Raw genomic sequence first — 21,618 nt, forward strand, 5'->3', positions numbered from 1 at the left:
AACAAGAGGATGAGGAAGAATTAGGGACAGAAGATAACACAGCATTACAATTACACCAGGATTATATGTGCATCTTTGACCAGGTTTCCTGCTGGTCAGGCATGATACTGCAACTTAAGTAGGATTTTGCTTGCTGCATTTTTTTTTTCAAAATTAGCTTCTAAAATTACCACATTCTTCTCTTCAACCATAAATGCAACTTACTCTGTGGAATATCCTCTGCTCTGTAAACCTTCAAAAGGAAGGTCACCCATCGAAGTGTGAGCCCTGCAGGGAGCAGCAGGTTGCTTTCAACATCATCATGCTCTTCATTTGCCTCTTTTTTTTCAACCTATTGGACAGATATGTTTAAAAGGTTGATATGTTAATAGACAGTGACTGCAGTGAATCACGGTATCACTTAGCTGTTTCTGCCTCTCACCAACTACTTAAACCATCCAATAATGTCAGAAGCTTTGGCAGAGGGATGTCTGGTCAGGACCCAGGTATTTATGTGAAACAATGGAATCAGATGCCCTTCCACTTTCCCATTAATAGCATAGATTCCTTCTCAAGATGTGCAATGCATTAGTGTTGCATTTTTCAAAACCTAGTGCGCACCCAGGGGCCTGGGAACAACAGCACAAGGTGTCCACTTATTCACTTGAAGCTTTCTATGATCATTAATCACTGATGGGAACCATCTCAAACACTGAAAAAGTGTTGAATTGCAGTAAAGCCATGTAATTTTACTTTGATTCATCACTTACATTAGTGGCATCCTCCTTCTGAGGGGCACCTGTGGCATCTGTCCTGGTGAAACTGGGCTCATGGCCAGTGCCACTTGATTGACCCAAACCAAAGCCTTCCTTTCTACCACACTTAGTGGCACCCAATAACAAATGCCACTGGTTATTCAGTGGTGGGGTCATGGTCCAGGGAGAGGTAGGAGGAAGTGTCTGTGAGTTGACGCTCAGCCTCCGCGAGGTAGAGGTCAGTGCGCCAGACAACAACAGCACCACCCTCGTTTCAGGATTCACCTAGTTCTGTCGAAGGGTCATGAGGACTCGAAACATCAACTCTTGTCTTCTCCGCCGATGCTGCCAGACCCACTGAGTTTTTCCAGGTAATTCTGTTTTTGTTTTGGATTTCCAGCATCCGCAGTTTTTTGTTTTTATATTTGCCACTGGTTATTCCATTATTCAAACTGGCGAATGAAGCACACCCGAAAGAGGCAATGACACCACAATATTAAGCAAGAATGAGTCCTACAATTCTTCCACATATACTTGAATAAATATTTGATGACCATCCTTTCTAAAGCTATTTAACACATCAGGGGTTTGAAGTTTTATTCAGTTTTTGGCAAACATCCATCTTTTGGCACTTCTCTATATGTAATAAACTATATAGGAATTCCATAATTAGAACCACAAGCACTCAAAATTGTAGCGTTAACCTTGCAAATGTATGGACCTCTCTGCATTGACACCTATTAATATTGAATAAAGATTATTTTGTCGTTAGCATCTTTCTCCTACTGCCTGCATCCAAAATACCAAAAAGGACTATTTTGGCAAGATTGTTCAAAAAATTTGCCACTTATCAGTTCGGATTTCAAGCAGTGAAAAGCTTTGTTTCCTGAAGAAAACAAACTACTTCTGCCAATTTCCCCAAATCTCTATGCCCCACTAACTATTCTCCAGATAGGACTGTTACAACCAGGCAAGGGGTTGAATGGCTCTCTCTTTGCCCTCTCCTAGTTTGACCGCAAGAGGTTTTCTGTTTTAAGAGGATATACTTGCCAAGTCAGTGAGTACTTAACTGTTTACACACCAATCAGAAAAGAACCAATAGGACAGGTTTTTGAGAGTTTAAGAAAATGGTTAGTTTATTAAACACTGCAACTTTACACACACTACACTGGGGAAGGATAGGTTGGCCAAATTAGAATCCTTAAAAAAACGTTTTAAAAAGTAGTTTGATGACTTGACTGACTTAAGGCTCAATTTGGTGATTTCAATGCTTCTAACTGAGAAATGTAGCCAACTGAGTTGGTCGTCTTTGGGATACGATTGTGCTGGGTTGGATTCTTTTACGAAATCTGTGCCTGCAGCAGGGCATCCCTGTGATCACAGGGCTCGAAGCTTACCAGGTGGGTTGGAGAAAGGAGAAGGCCAGATGGCCCCCACTTAGGACTTCTACCTCAGCAGCTTGTCCTCAGTTCTGTTAAGAAAACATGTGCTTAAAACAAAGGGATGGTTTGTCATGTGACCTTCCTTCTCCAATTGCCAGGGAGATTAAAAAAAGAGACATTATCCATGTATTCCATTGGTGATTTGATTAATTCACAACTGGAAGACAACTTAATCAGGGTCCCATTATTCAAGTGATTAGTCTTAATGGCCTGTATCCAATAGTTGAATACCTCAGGTGGTTGCTATGAATATCTTGCGAATGATGCGATTCCTTCACACTTCCCTGAAGTAATTGTCTTTGATGGGTTTTGCAGACAAACTGACTCCGATCCAATGAGTTGCAATGGGGAATGTATAGTAATGCAAATTTGAGGTTAGCCATCTTGGGCTCAGTTCAGTTCACTTTAGTTTGTCTCTTTAAGAAGTCTGGTTTTAAAAGTGCAGTTCAGGTTTCCAGCCGGTGGATTAAAAATCATTATTTGGCATAAAGCAGAGTCACGACAGGGCCAATATAATTCAAAATAGCCTGTTTGTCATCCATTTTCAATCGAGGCTCATGCTCATTGTTGGGGTCACAATGATGTTTTCCTTGATGCATTTTTTTGGGGGGAGGCCAAACTATCTCATTATCATTAGCATTTGCAACAATACAATAACACCTTGCTAAACACCTCAGTAGCGATTCTCTAAGTATCACAGGTTACATTATGAATGCAAATACATGCATGAGACCTAAACACTGCAGACATCTCATCAGTGGCAAAGGGCTTTAGTTAAACCACTCCAAGAGCAAGGGTAAATTGATACATCACTTTGCGGGCCAACCCTTATTCTTGCTTCAAATGCACACATCAGGAAAAATAATTACCGGAGGATCATCGCCTGTCGCCAAGACGAATAAGCTGACTTTCATATATCCCTTGGACCCTGTGCTTGTGTCTTCAGGATCGTGAAGCAGGAGCCATTTCCTTAGAATAGCATGTCCTATGGGGCAGTGAAAAATTCAGCTTAAGTGGACTTGCCCAACACCAGTAACACTAAACTGCCTGGCAATAAGAACTTAAAGCAGAAATAATGTGGGGACCATTTACCATTATGTATCTTTTAATCGAGTAAACATCCTATCTCCACAACCAGATCACAGGTAGATTGGACCAGTAACTGATTTGCAAATGAGCAATGGGAGGCCTTCATAGTGGAGAAGGTTCTTGAACAAACTGAACACATTCCATTAAAGGGAAAACTAGATTTTCCTGGACATAGAAATTAAAGTGAAACAAAGTGGTTGTGATAAACATTAGATCCATAGTTCAGTGGGGGACCAAGCTGAATTCAAACAAGTACAGTGGAAAACTGAACAAGGGAATTAGAGTGCATATGAGAATAGATTAGTAGATAACAAAAATTTGTAAAAGTGCGGTCAAAGGAAGGATGTGACAGATTGGAGACCCAAAAGGAGACCTTCAAGTAGAGGCAGGGGGCATGGCAGAGGTGCTAAAAGGTAAAGAGGAAATATATAAAAGATTGGTAGTGCTCAGAGCAAAAATGATGGGAGGCATGCTAGGGTGTTGAGGAAAGCATGATGAAACTTGCAGAGACTCTGACCACAATCTTCTAATGCTCCTTATAGATAGGAGTGATGCCAGAGGATTGCAGGATTTCAAATGTTACACGCCTGCTCATTTGTTAAAAACAAATTTGTGTTTGACTGACTTGAGGATTTTGAGATCATATAATTGATATTGGCTGGGATTTTCCAGCCCTGCCAGGACCTGCCACAGGGGATGCAGCAGCCTTTTGGCAGGACCGGAAGATCCTGGCAGCGGACGGGGCCAGAAAAATCCCAGCCGTTGTGTAATGGATTTTTATAAGACATTTGATAAAGCACATGTAAGACTACGTAAGGTTAGCAAAATTAAAGCAGGGCAGTGACTATATGGATATAAAATTGGCTCAGGGCCAGGAAGTTGGTGAGCAGCTGTTTTTCAGGCTGGAGGGAAGTGGTTGGACCACTACTCTATGATTTATATTAAGAAACGGACATGAGTATACAGGATTCAAAGTTTGCAGATGATTAACTCGAATGTGAAAGAAATGGTAAGAAGGATAGCAACTGTCCTGTCCTATGGACACAGACTGGTGAAACAGCCAAACGAAAGAAAAATGAAATTTAATGCAGAAGTGTGAAGTGACTCATGTTGGTAAGGAGAATTAGCGGAGGCATTATAAACTAAGTGGTACAATTTTAAAGGGGGAACAGAATGGGCAGAGAGATCTGGGGTGTGTTCATGCACAGGACAAGTTAAAATGGCAGATTCATAGGATTTCAAATGGAGGTAGAGAAAAAGAGTACAAAAAAATAGGAAGCTATGCTAAACATTTATAAATCATTGGTTAGCCCTCAGCTGAAGACTGTAGCCAGTACAGAGCTACACACTTTTAGGAATGATGTTAAGACCTTGAAGAGGGTGCTGTGGACTTCAGCCATGCAGGGGGATTAGACACTGGGGTTGCTGTTCTTACAGCAGAGACAGTTAAGGGAGATTTGAGAGAGGCGTTCAAAATCACATACTCTATCAAAACTCATGATGAGAAACTACTTCCAGTGACAACCAAAAGGACAAAAGATTTACATTGATCAGCAAAAGAACCAGTAAAAAACATTGTTTAAAAAAAAGTGAGCGGTGGTGATCTGAAATGCTTGACTGAAAGGCAATGGAAGGAGATTCAACAACAACTTTCAAACAGGGACTGGACAAACACGAGAATAAGGAAATGGTTGGCCATTGGAACTATTTGGCTAGATCTATCAAAGTTGGCATAGGCATGCTGGGTTGAATTACCCCTTTCAGTGCTGCATCATTGTAAGATTACAAAAGCAAGAGAAATCTTCATCCACTGGCATTACTTGAAATTTAGATTTTGTATAATATTTGTTAGGTGCTGGTAAATTCCTCACTGCCTCAATAAAGGCCTCCAATTTTTTTTAAAAAATTCATTCATGGGATGTGGCTGTCACTGGCTAGGCCAGCATTTATTACTCATCCCTAATTGCCCTTGTTCAACTGACCCATTGCTGTGGGTCTGGATTCACATATAGGTCAGACCAGGTAAGGACAGCAGATTTCCTTCCCGAAAGGACATTAGTGAATCAGTTGGGTTTTTACGACAATTGGCAATGGTTTTGTTGTCATTAGACTCCTAATTCCAGATTTTTATTGAATTCAAATTTCACCATTCTGTGGTGGGATTTGAACCCAGGCCCCCAGAGCATTACCCTGAGTTTCTGGAATACTAGTCCAGTGACAATACCACTATGTCCCCATCTTCCCTTAAGTTGTACAGTAATAGAAAACTTTAATCTCTCTATTTTGATGTTTTAACCGAAAGTGAAAGGCTCCATTGAAAACTATTTAAAGCAACCTGTTACTTGGTTGAGAATGCTCAAGAGCTCCATGCAGTCTGGCTCTTGTTTAGATGAACATTTTGAATTAAGAAATGTTTCTGCTGGTTTTTCACAACACGCTTGTAAAGTGGAACCTCCATTGACCACCAGACATAGTCAGTCAGTCAGACTTATCTAGAATGGCCATACATTTATGCAGCTCTCTATCCATCCAGTGTATATTATCGGCACTGATAACCTGAATGCTAGCTCTCCTCTGAAGGGGAGTGTGTACAACCCCAGTGGAAAGAACAGCTCCCTAGAATGGTAACCGGGGCATATGCTGTTCATTAACACTGGACTATATTGAACCTTGGGCAGGTTCAGTTTTTTTTTGCTGGGGGAAATCCTAGTTAAAGTAGCGTCTTGTGAACTACTGGCAATTCAGTCAGTCCCATGGGAGATGAACACAGCTCCCATTATAAAAGTCACTCATGGCTATGAACATTGAACAGTTACAAGTCAGCCATGCATCCAAGCGATAGCCTTGTGTCAAAGACATGCAGCAAGCTGTACGCATCATATTGCATTCTTCAGTTCAGTGCGAAAGTGCCATTCAAGAAAAAACAATTTTCATCTTGTTGGTCCAAATCCTGATTTCTTCCCCTCAGACACCAAAGTACACTAGTATCTATCTAATTGGTCATTAATCATGCGTGAAGCCAAATTTTAGCACAGTCTTAACCAAATTGCCTTTAATTTCCCAGCTGTGCACTGCCCATTAGCTGCCATACACATCTTAAAGGGACCACTGCTTGCTCGTGGCCTGGCAACAGTGCAGCTTAGAGGGACCATTGGTCTTAACTGGTTCAAGCTTGCTATTCAATTATAAAAGGAGCACGACAGTGGAGCCCAGCCAGTATACATATATAGTATACATATTTCTATTATGAATTACTGGATAGCAAATAAAGTTGAAACAACAGAAAGTTTCCTCTTCCCTATTTCAGGAGCCCCTCCACCCCCCCACCTCTAAGAACAATAAGCCTCTATTGATGCCGATCTACAATCAATTAACACAGCAGAAACCAGGGTTAGCTCTTCCCACTCTGTTCAATGTGTTCATTGACTGGATTGACTCACTTAGCTGCTGATGGTTAATAGTTCTCTGTTCAAGAAAAAAGGAAACAGGAATGACATCACTGGAGGAGGATATGACATTTCCCACAAGCATTGGGAAACAAGATATAACTGCATAGAAATTACAGTAGCAGCACACTGAGCTTCAACAGGAAAGGGGCCAGACAAATAGAATAACTCTCCCTACAAATGTCTAGCAATTTTGGGAAAGGGGAAGAAAGCATATTTTCCTTGCAAAATAAGGAAAAATAACGTTACCTACCTGGTTCATCATACACATAGCCAATGTCCAGCTGAAAAACAAATGAAATGGTTAACCTCTAAGTCTGACTTATTTTGCAGAAAGTTCAGCATGTGACAAATGGTAATGGGTTATCAGTGAATTATGCACTGCAAACTGCATTAACTGCCAATCTAAAATGATTAGAGGGATTTCTAACAAAATAAACAATTATAATTAAATGACTGTACATTAGGTCCTTTAATGATGGGAAGACAGTTGCTACTTAAGGCAGGATTGGTCACAGGAGTTGCTCATTGTTTGTATCGGCTTCAAGACAAGTCTGCCCAAAATTTAGCAGCATCCATTAAGTTTGTGGAAGACGTAACTCGGAACAGTCTGAAACTTTGGAAATCTGGGCTTTTAAGATAATAAGCAACTGACCCTTCACTATTATACTAGACATCAGAACAGCAGTCTGCCCTGCACTCGAATTTTTTTTTTTTGAAAAAGGCTGATAAATGTTCAGCAAATGATGACTATTTCATAAACTATAATTTAACTCCTAAACAGGTGTCAAAGTCAGGGGAGAAAACAAAGTATATGGACTGGACATAAATCCAACCCACACTTTCCTAAAACAGCCCTGCAGATCATGGTTTTCTATTGTTTACCTCAACTAGTAGTTGGAGCTGAAAGAACAGAAATGCTTGCATTTATAGCAATGCTGAGATTTCCTCTTCCTGTTCTCTTGCAGCTGTGAAAGCAGACCAGGGGCAGGGGAGGCAGTCAGTGGTATAGTAGGGAACCACTCTCCAAGAGGGGATCCATCAGGTGCAACAGCAGCTATACTTAGCCCTACCCATAACCTTATAAAGCTACTTGCAAAGACCACATTCAAGACACCCATTGTCCCATTTTCAGAGGAAAGCTTGTAGTAACATACAGCATTTCAGGAATAGGTGATTAAGAAAACCAGAGGATTTTATTGAATGGTCAAATTTAAAAATAGCTGCACTGGCAGTGTTATTGAACCAAAAGATCAATGTAAAGCTAACAATTAAACAAATAAGGAAACTTAAAAAAAAACTTACTTTGAATTCTCCCATTAAGGAATCTGATCGCAGTGAAAATGAATTGTATACCTAGAGAGAAAGCAATAAAATACAGGACTCAGAAAATGTTCCCACGCAGCAGAATCCTAACTTATTGTAACTGAGCGAAACTTACCCTAATTTGGATTGGTTCATCAAATAGTTCTTCTGGTGATCGCGTTACATTGTAGAAGAAAATCTGATGGCAGAAAAACACCATTGGTTGATAAAAGGAACTTGCACCACAAAGATACACAAGAATGAATGCTGCAGTATGGCTCGATTCCACAATCCTACATTGTTAATAGGGAGATATGATATTATGATGGAGAGTTAGGATAAGAAATAGTTAATAGTCCAACAGGTGATTAAGTTAGTAATTAGTGATTATTTAGTTAGCTCACTGGGTGCATATAAAGAAGCTGCCAATAAAGAGATAAAGGGGAAACAGGTGATCTGTGATGGAGATTTGAGAGTTGGAACAAAACTCTGTCTGGGAGTTAATACCAGGTTCATTTCTTTATTACCAACTTGCCATTGGAATTTTACATGGCGTGTGGTGGTGGGAAAGAGAAAAATAGAGGAGCAGATGGTGAATGTATGAGAAAGATAAATATAGGAAAAAAAGGAAACAGACCCTCAACATCTATTCCTGTGGAACTACCATTACTGAGAAACCCCTCATACAGTCAAAATATAAATAAACACACAAACTCTTTTCCCCCCAATCCAAATATTTAACTGGACTTCAATCCTCCATTTAGATAACATGGTTTTGGGCAGGATAGTTTTATAGCCAGTGACATCTTTGGTCATGTTTTGTGTAGGAACTGAGAATCGTGGTTACATGTGTAAATGGTGTATGCTTCAACATCGACTTCAAATGCAGCAAGTCAATTTCTGTAGCTATCTCTTTGGCTAAGGTGGCTGATTACACTTATCTGCCACCCATCCACACACCCCCCAATACCCAATATTTATATTGCACAAATAGAATCATCCTGCTGCAAACAGGTATTTGGCACTCATTATAAATCAGGATATTCATCTAGGAGCAGAGGCAGGTGGGGGGGTGAAGTCAAAGGATAAAAGTAGGTTTTGGAAAGCCTGAATGGCCTTCACAAAGACTGAAGGACTGGTGATTTTAAAGCCTCCCTTGATCATCAGGGCCCATGCATAAATCCTCCCTTGCATAACCAGAAAACCACTTGACAAATCTGACGTTACTTCACACTCTCCACCACTCCGCCACCACCCCCACCCCCAAATACTACAAGTAGAAATATCATAGGACATGTCAATCTTTTTTTGGCCACAAATGGGACTTGGTCTCTTCATAAATACACGTTATTATAGGAGAAAAAAGGAAAATGAATATACACATACAGGAAGTTTCCATGTCAGAATGTTTACTGGTACTTTTTCTAAATATAAAACAGGAAGTTCTGTAAAAAGGGCCAATTCTTTAGCTTTACATGTTCAGTAGTGGTGTGGTGGGAATAAAGGAAAGGTGAGTTCTTCAGTAGAACACATTTATAGAAAACTCTAGGTTAGCAAAATTACAGAAGGAGGAACTTCATGAAGAAAATGTTCATATAACAGTGGCCCCAATGAGAACTTCCAGTTTTGTTTAATCTCCAGCACGTACTGAAATTTAATCATGTGCATTCCAGCTCAGTAAAGAAACCGTTTTTTGGATTTAAAAACCACACTATTTGTGGCCAATTAGTTTCAGATCACTCAACAGCAGCGAAATTAGAAACTCAGCCTTAATGAACATGTGCATTTTGATACTTAGGCTGGAAAAGTACTGGTTTGGCACCTACACAGAATATCTTGCTGGAGTGAAATGCTACTATTCTAGAGGGGAGGAAACTACCATTTACTGTCCATCTGGCCTCTGTTCATGAACATCATTGATTGTAACCAGTTTCTCAGACTAAACAACCAATCCCATAACAAAAACATGGTTCACCAATTAGTAAAGCTTGTATTTATATAGCACCTCATGTTCTCAGGATCCCAAAGTACATCATTGACTAACATATTTTTGAACTGTAGTCACTTATTTAATTGATGGTAGTTAATTTGCACACACCAAGGTCTCACTAACCCCAATTACTGGTAATGATTGAGGGACAAAAGTTGACAAGGACACTGGGCAAATATCTCTGCTTTGAAAAATGCCATGAGATTTTATTAAAAACACACATCTTGGGTGGTGGTGGTGGTGGTGGTGGTGGGGGGGGGGGGGGGGGGGGGGGGGGGGGGGGGGGGGGGTGCACAGCAGCTGGCAGGAAATGGGGTCTTGTTTCAAAGAACTGACCCTAAAAGATGGCATTTCCATCAATGCTTACGCCTAGAAACACCAACCTAGATTAGGTGCTCAAGTACTTGCGTGCACTTTGAAGAATAATGGGCATTTCAGCACAGAAGGACGGACACCATTGAGCCAGATATTTAAAAAACAAGACATGCAAGTGAAGCAGTAATTCAGTTGTGTACACTCTTAAATATTCCCAGTTACTGTCAAAGTTTAGCTGTTTAGTGGCTCACCAGCTAGGGACAGTGGTTTTCCAGAATTAAAAATTTAAACAGTGCAAAATTAAGTTACTAACTAACACCAGTTAGTGAGTTCTGGTTGATAAAGATTAAGATTTCCCTGTACCTCATCAAAGTGGGGATTGTTTCCTCTTCGTATCCTTGTTCGATGGGTCTGATTGCAGACTGTCACTTTCACAACAGGCTTTACATTATTACCAGGTAATTGACGAGCTGAGATTATCCTCACCCGAATCTGAAAAGCAAATGGTATAAGAAGCAAAAAAGTCTGCAAAAATATTTTCGAAAAATGACAAAAGATTCCTCAATTGTGAAAAATTGAACATAGCCCTTTTCAGCCATTTCCATTCTAAATGGGGTCCTGATGGACAGAAGATTAAAATGTTGCATTTTAAAAGCAAGTCTTTCAGTCTCTACAATTTGGGCATTGGATTATCTGAATTACTTCCACAAGACAATTTCTGCAGTCATTGCAGAGAAATTACTTTCTGCAAATAAGCAAAAATCAAAAAACAAATTTTACAGTAAGCTTACCAAACCGAAATTCCAACTGCAGGGGCATAAACTAAGCTCAATTTTTGACCTCCCCAATTTATGGAAAGAACATTATGTACCTGGAAATCCTGAGGTTTGTTTGAAAGCAATCTCTTGCTTTTCTTCTTCCGGAGTCTTTTGCTGACATGTGCTGCTGCCTGGCCTGGTGTACTGGGAATGGCAGAGGTTCCTGCATCCCCAACATCACCTGCTCCATCTTCTGCATCCTCATCTTCATCTGTGAATGACAGGACATCCAATCAAAAAGTAAATTAAATAAATAAAAGCACATGGACCCATACTTGCCCTAATATCATTCTAGAACAGAAACCTAATGTTCTCTGCTTGTATTCTATTAAATTCACTGCTCACACATCATGAATCTAAGCCCATGCTAGCAGTAATAAATTGTTTGTGCCAGGGATTGACCATCTCCAAAATGACACCCTAACCATCTTCCTGATAGTCAATGTCATTACCATTGCTTAGTCATCTAAACCACCTGGGAATCACGTCTGAACTAGCCACAGATGTAGTGGTTACTCGAGCTTCTAACTCTTGATCTGGCTAATGCAGCAGAGACTAGGGGTCAAACCCAGGGCATTACTAGTCTGTATGGTTTGGGTACAGGTTTTACCCAACCTCCAAAAGGGACCCACAAATTATCATCTTTTAAAAAGGAATCTGAGTGTTGGTTAAAAAAAAATGGAAACATTTTCCTTGCCTTCCACAAGACAACGTAACATGATGATCAGTATCACAAGAAACATGACAACCGTGACCTCTCTTCAAAACGATGACAATAGTTCTTTAACATGGCAAATACTTCTGAGAAGATGGAAGATACATTCTCTTGAAAGAAACTCTACCTTTATCTCGGTTAAACAAATTCTTCCCAACCCTTAAGAGTTCTCGCTCTCCTTTCTGGTTTCCTGAGGCCACACAGGTATACACCGGAAAGCTACTTGCTTCAAAGCTTGTATCAATGAGCATTCTAATCATCTGCTTGGAGACAAGGGTGTGGCCCTTGTTGAATTGATCTCTGAAGTTCCTGCTGTTTGGGGATTCAGGGACTCAGCATCAATAGCTGGTAAGTCTACCAATAATTTACTTAGAAAACCTTCAATAATCAAAGTTTGGCAATGCTGATTTTTGTATTCTTCTTCTGTCCTCCTGTTCTGAAGCCAATGCCTTTTCTTCAGGTATAATTTCACATAAATCATGCTGAAGTTGCCACTGAATTTAACCAATGAAGGCAGTGGTGTAGTAGCTGGATGTGTTTTGCCTTTATATGATACAGTCAGAGCCAACAGGAGGCTGTGGTGTGATCAATTTTTTTGTCCAGTCAATTACAATTGTGATAAAATTATTAGACCTGGGCAACTCTCATCTATTACAGAGGATATAATAAAGACCAGGTCTCAATTCACAACAGACTCTGTATGGTCCAAGTGCACCCTAAGATACATGTTGGTAAAAAATAAAGCGCCAAATTATAAAGGAGTGACACACCAAATTGACATGCCTGTATGATGTATCACTGTAGCCCTTCTGGTTGTAGGTTTTAAAAAAAAAGACATGAACAACATCAAAAGAATGTTTATTACTGGAGCCAAATCAGTTCCTTCATTGACTTGAAGCGCCCATTTATTCCAGTTGGGACCAATCAAGGAAAAGAAACAATCAATATTTTTAAAACTTATTCAATGTTGAACCCCTATAGCTGGTCACCTCATGGAACTTAAAGAAAATAGGAAGCTCACCTCCACCACTCCCTACCCACCCCCAGAATACCCCAAGTGCTGTGACATTATCCTACAGTCCAACCTCATTGACTATTCTTTCCTGTCTGCAATTCCAGGATGGAGCAGTTCCACACCATGCATCATTTCCAACAAAGAAGTGATAAACCCCATAGCTGTGTGACAATGAGCGTTATGACATACAAGCCTGTAAAAAAGCCTTTTCAACAAATTAGACAGCATTAGTAAAACTATGGTTCTAGTTTAGTGCAAGGGATACCAAGTGCAGTCAAAACTATTTCTGCAGAATCTAGCTTAGAACTTACAAACAGTAATCATTTGTCTAATTAGCATTACTAACGATTGCTTTAGCTTCAATACAATATAAAATCACTTCATTCTGGTAGAACTAATTATGTAGAATTGTTCCTAGCATCTGAGAGACAGGGAAAAGATCAACACTGGAAAGTCTTGAGTCAGAAATCTCAAGGACAAATTATGCATTAGGCATCACAAGCAGAATTTCTGGTTTCTCAGATGTAGGTCTGAAATTCAAGTTAAATATAAAATTTACCAGCTGCAATTTTAACTTCCAGCCATATTTCATGTGATCAACAATGTAGCTGATTCACTGAAATGCCCTATGTCTGAAATTCACTATATCTGTACTGTCTGAGAAGCAATGTGAAGGTCTGTTGATACACAAAAAAAAATGCAAAGTCATCCCTGACCTATATGGGGCTGCTCATTAGACACCAGCAAAGAGCAACTGAATAAGCAGAGCATTAAGAGTGATCAGTTGTGGGAGGAGCCTATTATGCTCTGTATACAATGCATGATATGCCAATACTGCTCCTGAGGAATAATTTTATCTAAATAATGACCAAACATTCTTGCATCTTGCGAGATTCTATTAAAAGAGCGAGGGGGAAAAAAAAAGGTTACAGAATTTCAGAGTGAAACAAATTTCCATGTCAGGGAAGCTTAGGGTTCTCAGAACAGAAATTTACAGGAGTATTTTCAATTCTACCTTTCAAGTTAGCAGCACCATTCCTCAAGGCATATAATTGCTTATTTCAACCCATAACAACAATGCTTCTTATAGGAGAATAATGGGTCAATTCATTTAACTTGGTTTCCTTTTTGATTAATAGATTCAACATCTTTTTGTATCAGCCTGCAAGTGTCTGGAACTACCAATACAAAGTATTGATGTGTTTCTTATCAGCTGGTACTTCTCAACCAACACTGTACCACATGAGGATGCTTACCCAAAGAAACCAAACAACACTATTGGGTGGGACTATGGAAATCAGAGATAACTCCAAATATCCCAACAAGTTTATTTAGTACATTGGACATTAATGAGGTCACAAGTTCTGTTCAGCTCTGCATCTCTGACCCTTCCTCATTATCCTACTCCATGTATATTTGGGCATTTGCTCATGTTCTATCTAGTTGAGTATTTAACCAAACTAAGAATCAATGTTGTTCTCATTACTTTTCCTCTCCAGCAAATCAGTAGCAATGGAAGGCATGAGCTTTCTATTTTTCATGCAAGAATAGAGAAAAAACAACAAGAAAAGGTTCTCCCTACCAAACCTGCTGGTTCTCTTTTCCAGAGGAAATGGATGACTTCCACTCTGTAGCTCCCACAGTGACGTAACTGAAATCAGGAGCTCACAGTGGGCAGAGTTGTGATGAGGGAGGAATGACAAAGATTTTCACATTAATTTCACACCCCCCCCCACCGACACTTCCCTACATCAGGAGGACAAGTATCAGGAGGATAAACTTATCCTCCACTTTTCTCCCATTCCTCTTTTCTACTCTGGCCACTAGGCGGTGCACAGGGAACACATCTTTGGCATCCACTTATTCTGGGAAAGGCAGACAGGAAAAAGGTGAAACACTGACTCTACCCAGTGCCTTCCCATCAAGTGCCAAGGCCGAAATGGTCAACAAATTTACACAGGAAGATTGGGTGTGAATGTGATTTTCATTATATGGCACAAGCTATTGGAATACTGCTCTGAGGTATGAGGAAGAAAAGCTGACTTAAAACAGTATAAATATTGACATTGAAGTCAAAGCCTCTGTTTGCCTTGTCAGTTTGAAAGCTGTTGAACAGGCAAATAAGACAGTAAATTTATGTCACCTTGAGATTCAATTAAAATATATTTGCTTTTGCATTAACATATTTGTTTGAGAAGGGATACCACATGATAGAAAGCTCCATGAATACCAGGATCCAAATTAGGATTTTTTTTTATATATATATATATACACACTATATAAATATTGGAGTCCGAATCTAAACTAGATTTGGATTCAATCCAATTGCAACAGTTTTATTAAGATAGGAATTGATATTTATCAACAATAATCCTTTAAAGTTAGTCAACAGGATGTATGTACTATACCATTGAGATTTTAACGTTCCACTAGCCTTTAAACTACCTGGAATGCACAAGGTCCAGACAGAAGTAAAACTATGCATACTGATGTTACAGGCATGATTACATAATAGCTTTCCTGACACCCTTGCTTATAGGTTGAAGAATTCATAGGATGGTGTTTCTCACAGGCAAACAAAGCTTTCTAGAATGACTGTAGTACAGTATAGAAAATAAAGGCAAAAACCACTTTCTGAAAATCAGACATATTGGAACTGGATGGCCATCGGAGTTGTATACATTCACAAATTCACAATGTCATATACATGTATGAAGAAAGCCATTTTGTCTACCTTTACTTATCCACTCAAAAGCATCCCAAAGTCTCCAATTCAGTATCATTTGTTTCTAAAAGGATTCCAGGGTTTCTGCCTCCACTACTCTCACTAGAGCATCATTCCACTCCATGTGGCGTTCATTTGTGTGAAGAATTTGATCAGTCCAAAATGTGTCTTTTGCTAGCTTCACCCTTGTGCTTAATTTATTTTAATGGAAGTTAAATTCACACTTAGCATGCCTTTAACCATCATCTTATATGGCTACAGGACTGGCTCTCAGATTCCTCCTTTCCCAGGGTCAAAAACACAAGTTCCTGCTGTTTTCTTAATAACTCAAATCACTGATACTAGTGATCAGCCTCATGGCTCTTGTTTGCACCACCTTATTCTGCCTCAGGTGATCAGAACCAAACCCTGTACTCAAGGTGTGGGCTGACCAGAACACTGTTCAAGTTGATCACAACATTTTCTGATTTCCATTCTAGCTATACAGTTCAACATCCAATTGACTTTGATTGCTGCTCTGTTTTTGTCGGACATGTTCATTATCAAGTATTCCAAGACTTACATCTTTATCAACTTCATTTTTCGATATTTCAGTACCACTTATTGAGTACACATATTAGCATATTTTTTCCTTCCTGTTATACTAGCAGATTGCACCAAGTGCATTAGATTTCTTCTCCCAAAATTTTGTCTAATTTACCAATATGAGCTGTTTACTCCTATTTACTGCCCTTCCCAACCTGAAGGTAACAAACATGACCACATATTGATTTTAAATCTAGGTCGCATAAATGAGAAACTGTAGTGGGCCCAACACTTGAGCCCTTGACACCCCATTCATTATTCCCTTCTTCAATCCCATCCTGAAATGAATATTTGTGATTTTTTATTCCATTAGTTTAGCATCTATTCCCAGGATTTATCTTGAATCAGAGCTTTGGAGTTGGATTAAAGGCATGGGCAGTTGATCTAGACTTCCAAAACACATTACGGTGCGATGTTACTCCTTCCATGTCATCAAGGGAGGTTGGCCAGGCACGAGAGCCCTCTTTTTAAAGATAACTTGGCTATTGCTTACTGTGGATAATCAATTACTTTTAAAAGCACGGAAGGGTAGCTGGGCTAGTGGGTCTGCAATTCCAGGGTCAGTTTTATCCCCCTTTTTAAATGTGGGTACGACACTGGCTCGCTTCTCATCCTCTGCTCTCTGCAATATCTGGTGACTCCCTCGTAATAGGCAGCACCTCACAAATCTCCACCCAACTTCTTTCAACACAACATTACACAACAGGATTCATACACAATTAGTTGTGCTTAACCCAACATCCAATAATACCCTGGCATTTGGAACAATGCTCATTTATTATTCTGCCATGAACGACTGATCTATCTTAAGGTAATTTAGACAAAGCTAGAGTTATTCTTGAATGGTAAACCTAGCCACTTTATGAAAAAGCAGATAAGTTACTTTATCACCTACATTTCGAAGAACTTAATTACAAGCCCCATGGCTAAAATATAGACCTTATCTAATGCAATCTTAAATTCTCCAACTTAAAAGCAAATGGTCTGTCTTTGTTACATCAAACTGCTATTACAAGCAAAGTGTATTGATGCACTAGTATATACTGGCCTTCCCCACTTTCTATGAAGCTCAGAATATCAGATGATACATATCTTTCAAGTGATGGATCACAAAACTGGCACAGTTAGTAACTGGTTATTGTTAATAATCAATGAAGACTCACCCCCTCCAGCATCCTGTGCACTGGAGCTTGCAAGATCAGATGGATTAGGTGGTCCAGCTCCAGCCGGTGGTTCATAAGTAGCCACTAGATTTATACTTCCCTAAAAAAAATATATTTCACCAAAAATGAGAATTACATTTTTTCAAAGAGTTCATAAAACACAAAGATGCTGAAACCCATTCCCCTTTGCTGGAAATGAGTACACATTCATTGCATTACTAAAATTATTTCTAGTGTTCAATACTAAGATTGCTACCAGGGAGGAAGAAAGAAGCACACTAGCATTTGAATATAAAATACAGAAGATGACTGCTTAACAAATATATTCAGTGGCCTTTCTTGTAAATACTTCAAAAGTAAGTGGAGTATAGGGACAAGAGTAGGCCATCTAGTCCCTCTCACCTTTCCATCTGATCATGGCTGATCTGTACCTTAGCTCCACCTACCCAAATTGTTTTTTTTTGGTGTTAGGCAAGAACATAAAAGGATATGGGACAATCAGTTTTGAAATTTGATAGGGTTAGGTCAATCAGCTTTTTGAGGGAGAAGTTCCAGATTTCCATTGCCCATTGTGTGAAGTGCTTCTGATTTCACCCATGAATAGCCTGGCTCCTATTATAAATTTTCTGTCCCCTTATTCTGGAGGAAATCACTTGTCCATAAATACTAATCATATCCTTAAAATAATTTTAAGCACTTCAATTCTATCACAAATTAAACTTCTATGTTTGACAGGATACAAACCTAACCCAGGTAATCTGTCATCTCAATTTAAGTTAAGTTTCGATTATTTGTGACATACCCCTTCTAAGGCCAAGAGATCCTTCCTGAGGTGCAACGGCCACAACTGAACACAGTACTGGAGACATGGATCAGATAGGGCTTTGTACAAATATAATTCTAGCTCCTTTGAAATAAAGGCCAACATTCTATTAGCCCTTACAATTACTTTTCATACGAGTCCACAAATATTTAGTGATTTATGTCCAAGGACATCTAATTTTTTCTGACCCTCCACAGTTCCTGGCTATTCACCATTCAGAAAATATTCTCATCTATCCTTGGCCCAAAACAGATAATTACCACATATTCAACTCCACCTGCCACCACTAAGAGAGTGCCCTTTACCAGAAAATGCAAAATCACCTTAAAGACAAGACAGATTCAAGATGGAGGCTCCATGTTAAGGGCTGCACAGAAATTCCTGAGAGAACAGTAGTATTTCTGATGACAGAGACAAGCCAAGACATGCAAAAGTGGTGAAAGTCAAGTAGCCAATGAATGCTGGGTATTTCCTTGCTGGAATTAGAAAAAAAGTTTGCTTTGTATCCACATATAATATTTTAAAAGTTACACTTTTGATGTACTGCCTGTGACACCTTATTTTGGTGTCAACCCATTTCTATTATAAATTCCGATAGCCACATTGGCAATTGACACAATGTTAACTTGTCATGCTGCAATTACACACTCCCACTAGTGGCAGCATTGCAGTGGCTCAGTTTGGCAACTCCCAGATTTTTTTTTAAACTGTACTTTAAAATCGTCTGCTCCAATCAACTTTATTTCTCTTTCCAAATTGCCTCAAGGTTTCCCATTTACTAAAATTACATACATTTGATGTTCAGGAGTAGGCAAACAATTAAACTAGCTAATACAGTGCATTAACATTTAATTATTTTAGATGCAATACCTGACGCTTAAGCAATGCACCTCTGAAAAGATTATGTTACAACATTGCATACACCAATACAGTACCCAAGCAGGTGGTTCAATACAAGCTTACACAATGTTTGCAGTAATGTGTGGGTTGTTTTTAATTTCCACAGGCGAAATGATTCAAAGGATTGCAGTCCTGCTGCACTGATGAAATCACTGTCGTTACTGGGGCAGTTCCATAAACTGGTGACCAGAGACTTTTTAAAAAAAAAGGCTTTCACTAACCCCAGCATTCCCACCCTTTGCAAATTCAGAATTAGTTTTTAAACTAGGCACTTTATGAATTTATACACAAAATCAAAACAACCTTTAGGTGTCTTTAGCAAGAATGTTTCTTTGCATTAATATTTAATCATCCAAATCTTTGAGTTTCTGTCTAAGATAATCGAAAATAAGTTTCAATCTATTCAATCGTCTCAATGATTCCTGGTTGGTTGATAGGACGCACAGACTAAACGCACAAGCGAGATGTTACCTGAGAGTCCTCGTACATGCTACAGAGCTGAATAATAATTTTGCCAAGCTCAAAAAGACCAAATTACGCTTTAGATTAAAAAGTGAGAGCAGAATTATATGGTGCAGGAGGGCTGACAATAGCCAAGTTGATATTGCTGCAGTAAAGGCACCTAGGACATCAACATGCACAATATTTTACACTTTAGTAGTATGCTCCCATTTATGACTATCGAGCATCAACATTTTAGGTGCAAATAAGTATTGAAAAGCATTAGATCTCATTCATTTTCCTGAAGAGCATTGAATTTCAGGTCTGCTAAATTTAAGTGCTATTGTCATGCTCACAAATACAATTTGGTAGCAAGTCTTTACCATTTTTTTGTGTAAGTTAGATCACTCAAAAATTAGATAGAAAACTACAATATGCAACAGAGAATTGAAGATAAACCAAATCTAGTCCTTCACCAACCCTAGCTCCAAAATAAACATCCACTGGATTGTGACATAGGTTAGATTTACTTACCCCAGTTGGCTGTTTCTTTTCACTGAGTAATGCAATATTTTTGAATGGCAACGTCTTTTGGCCACTTGCAAGGTCTCTCAAGGATATTGTTGCTGAACCAATAAACCTAAAAAAGAGATGACAACATTTAGACAATACTTGAGGCACTCAATGTTAAAACCTCAGCATATTCCAGAAGCTGACATTTAGTTAAATTCTATAAATCAGTGGCATGTCTTTTAATAGTCCAATCACACCTTTCAAATAGCATTTAAAAAAAAGAGTTCTGGGGTGTGGGCATTGCTGGTAAGGCCAGTATTTATTCCCCATTGCTAACATCCCTAATTGCCAGGATGTGTGGGGGTGGGAAGTCTCCTTGTTTAAAGCACTGTGGGTGTACTTACACCACATGGGCAGCAACTGTTCGAGACAAGGGTTCCAGGATTCTGACTCAATGCTGGTGCAGGAACTGAAATATATTTCCAAATCAGGATGTTGCATGTATTGGAGGGAATGTGTCAGTGGTGGTGTTCCATGTGCCTACTGCCCTTGTAGGTGACAGTGATCACTGGTTTCAAAGAAGGTTTGGCGAGTTCCTGCAGTGCATCTTCTAGATGGCACACACTGCTGCCATTGTGCATTGGTGGTAGAGGGAGTGAATTGTTAGGGTTGTGAATGGGGTGCCAATCAAGCAGGCTGCTTTGTCCTGGATGGAGTCAGCTTCTTGTTGCACTTGTCCAGGCAAGTGGAGTGTGTTTCATCCCACTCCTCACTTGTGCCTTGTAGATGGTGAACAGTCTTTGGGGAGTCAGGTGGTGAGTTACTCGCTGCAGGATTCCTAGCCCACAGCATTTAAATGCAGGAGAGCAAGAGCACTGAAGTGGCAAGTAACATTTGTGCCTTGCTAAGTCCAAACCAGAATGTTGTCCTGGTCTTGCAGGCACTGATTGCTTCAGTATGAGCAGCAGTGATAAACAATGCAATCATCAGTGGACATTCCCATATCTGACCATAGCATAGAGGAATGGTCATTGATGAAACAGTTGATCATTGGGCTGAGAACACTACTCTGAAGAACTACTGCAGCAGGGCCCTAGGTTCAAGATTCATGGCCTCCAAACAACCATGACCATCTTCCTTTGTGCTAGGTATGACTCCAGGACTCTTGCACTCAATAGAAGGAAGGGCATCCAACAGAGGGTGCTGGTGAGAAGTGACTGAAGTATTCTGGGAGAAGTCATCGCAGCCACCGCGACTAAGGAGGGAATCGATGAGGACCCACTGTCAAAGAACAGAATAGCCCCAAACATTACATTGCTGTAGAGTTTCCTCGTCAAACCTTAAAAAAGAGGCAGTGCCTTCAGGAGTGCACCTGACCTGCCTTCTGAAAGTGGATTTTAAAGAAAAAGCAGCTGATTGGTGAGTAAATCCTGGGAGCAGACTAGGAGGGAGGAGCACCGGAGCGGTGACCTCAGGACACAGAGTAACTGAAGCTAAAACTGAAAAAGTGAAATCACTGGAAAGCTGTGACCTGATTGGTTGGTAGGAAACCTGCATCAAATTTGAAAAAAAAACACTGCAAAGCTAATTAGTTAATTA

At 39.7% G+C, this 21,618-nt stretch overlaps 1 protein-coding gene across 5 annotated transcripts in view; it reads right to left on the reverse strand.

The window, feature by feature from the left end:
* The window catches only part of myofl (myoferlin like), a 232,813-nt gene that overhangs the window by 163,102 nt on the left and 48,093 nt on the right, over nt 1-21,618 (reverse strand). For all 5 annotated transcript variants that reach the window (XM_041209164.1, XM_041209167.1, XM_041209166.1 and 2 more), the window contains exons 4-12: nt 20,041-20,146; nt 17,343-17,442; nt 11,193-11,350; nt 10,685-10,813; nt 8,153-8,215; nt 8,017-8,067; nt 6,965-6,995; nt 3,046-3,161; nt 205-331 (exon numbers count right to left, since the gene is read on the reverse strand). In XM_041209164.1, the coding sequence (XP_041065098.1) occupies nt 205-331; nt 3,046-3,161; nt 6,965-6,995; nt 8,017-8,067; nt 8,153-8,215; nt 10,685-10,813; nt 11,193-11,350; nt 17,343-17,442; nt 20,041-20,146 (881 nt within the window). The remainder of the gene's footprint in view (nt 1-204; nt 332-3,045; nt 3,162-6,964; nt 6,996-8,016; nt 8,068-8,152; nt 8,216-10,684; nt 10,814-11,192; nt 11,351-17,342; nt 17,443-20,040; nt 20,147-21,618) is intronic.

Source organism: Carcharodon carcharias, chromosome 17 (assembly GCF_017639515.1).
Source record: "Carcharodon carcharias isolate sCarCar2 chromosome 17, sCarCar2.pri, whole genome shotgun sequence".
NCBI classification, from domain to species: Eukaryota; Metazoa; Chordata; class Chondrichthyes; order Lamniformes; family Lamnidae; genus Carcharodon; species Carcharodon carcharias.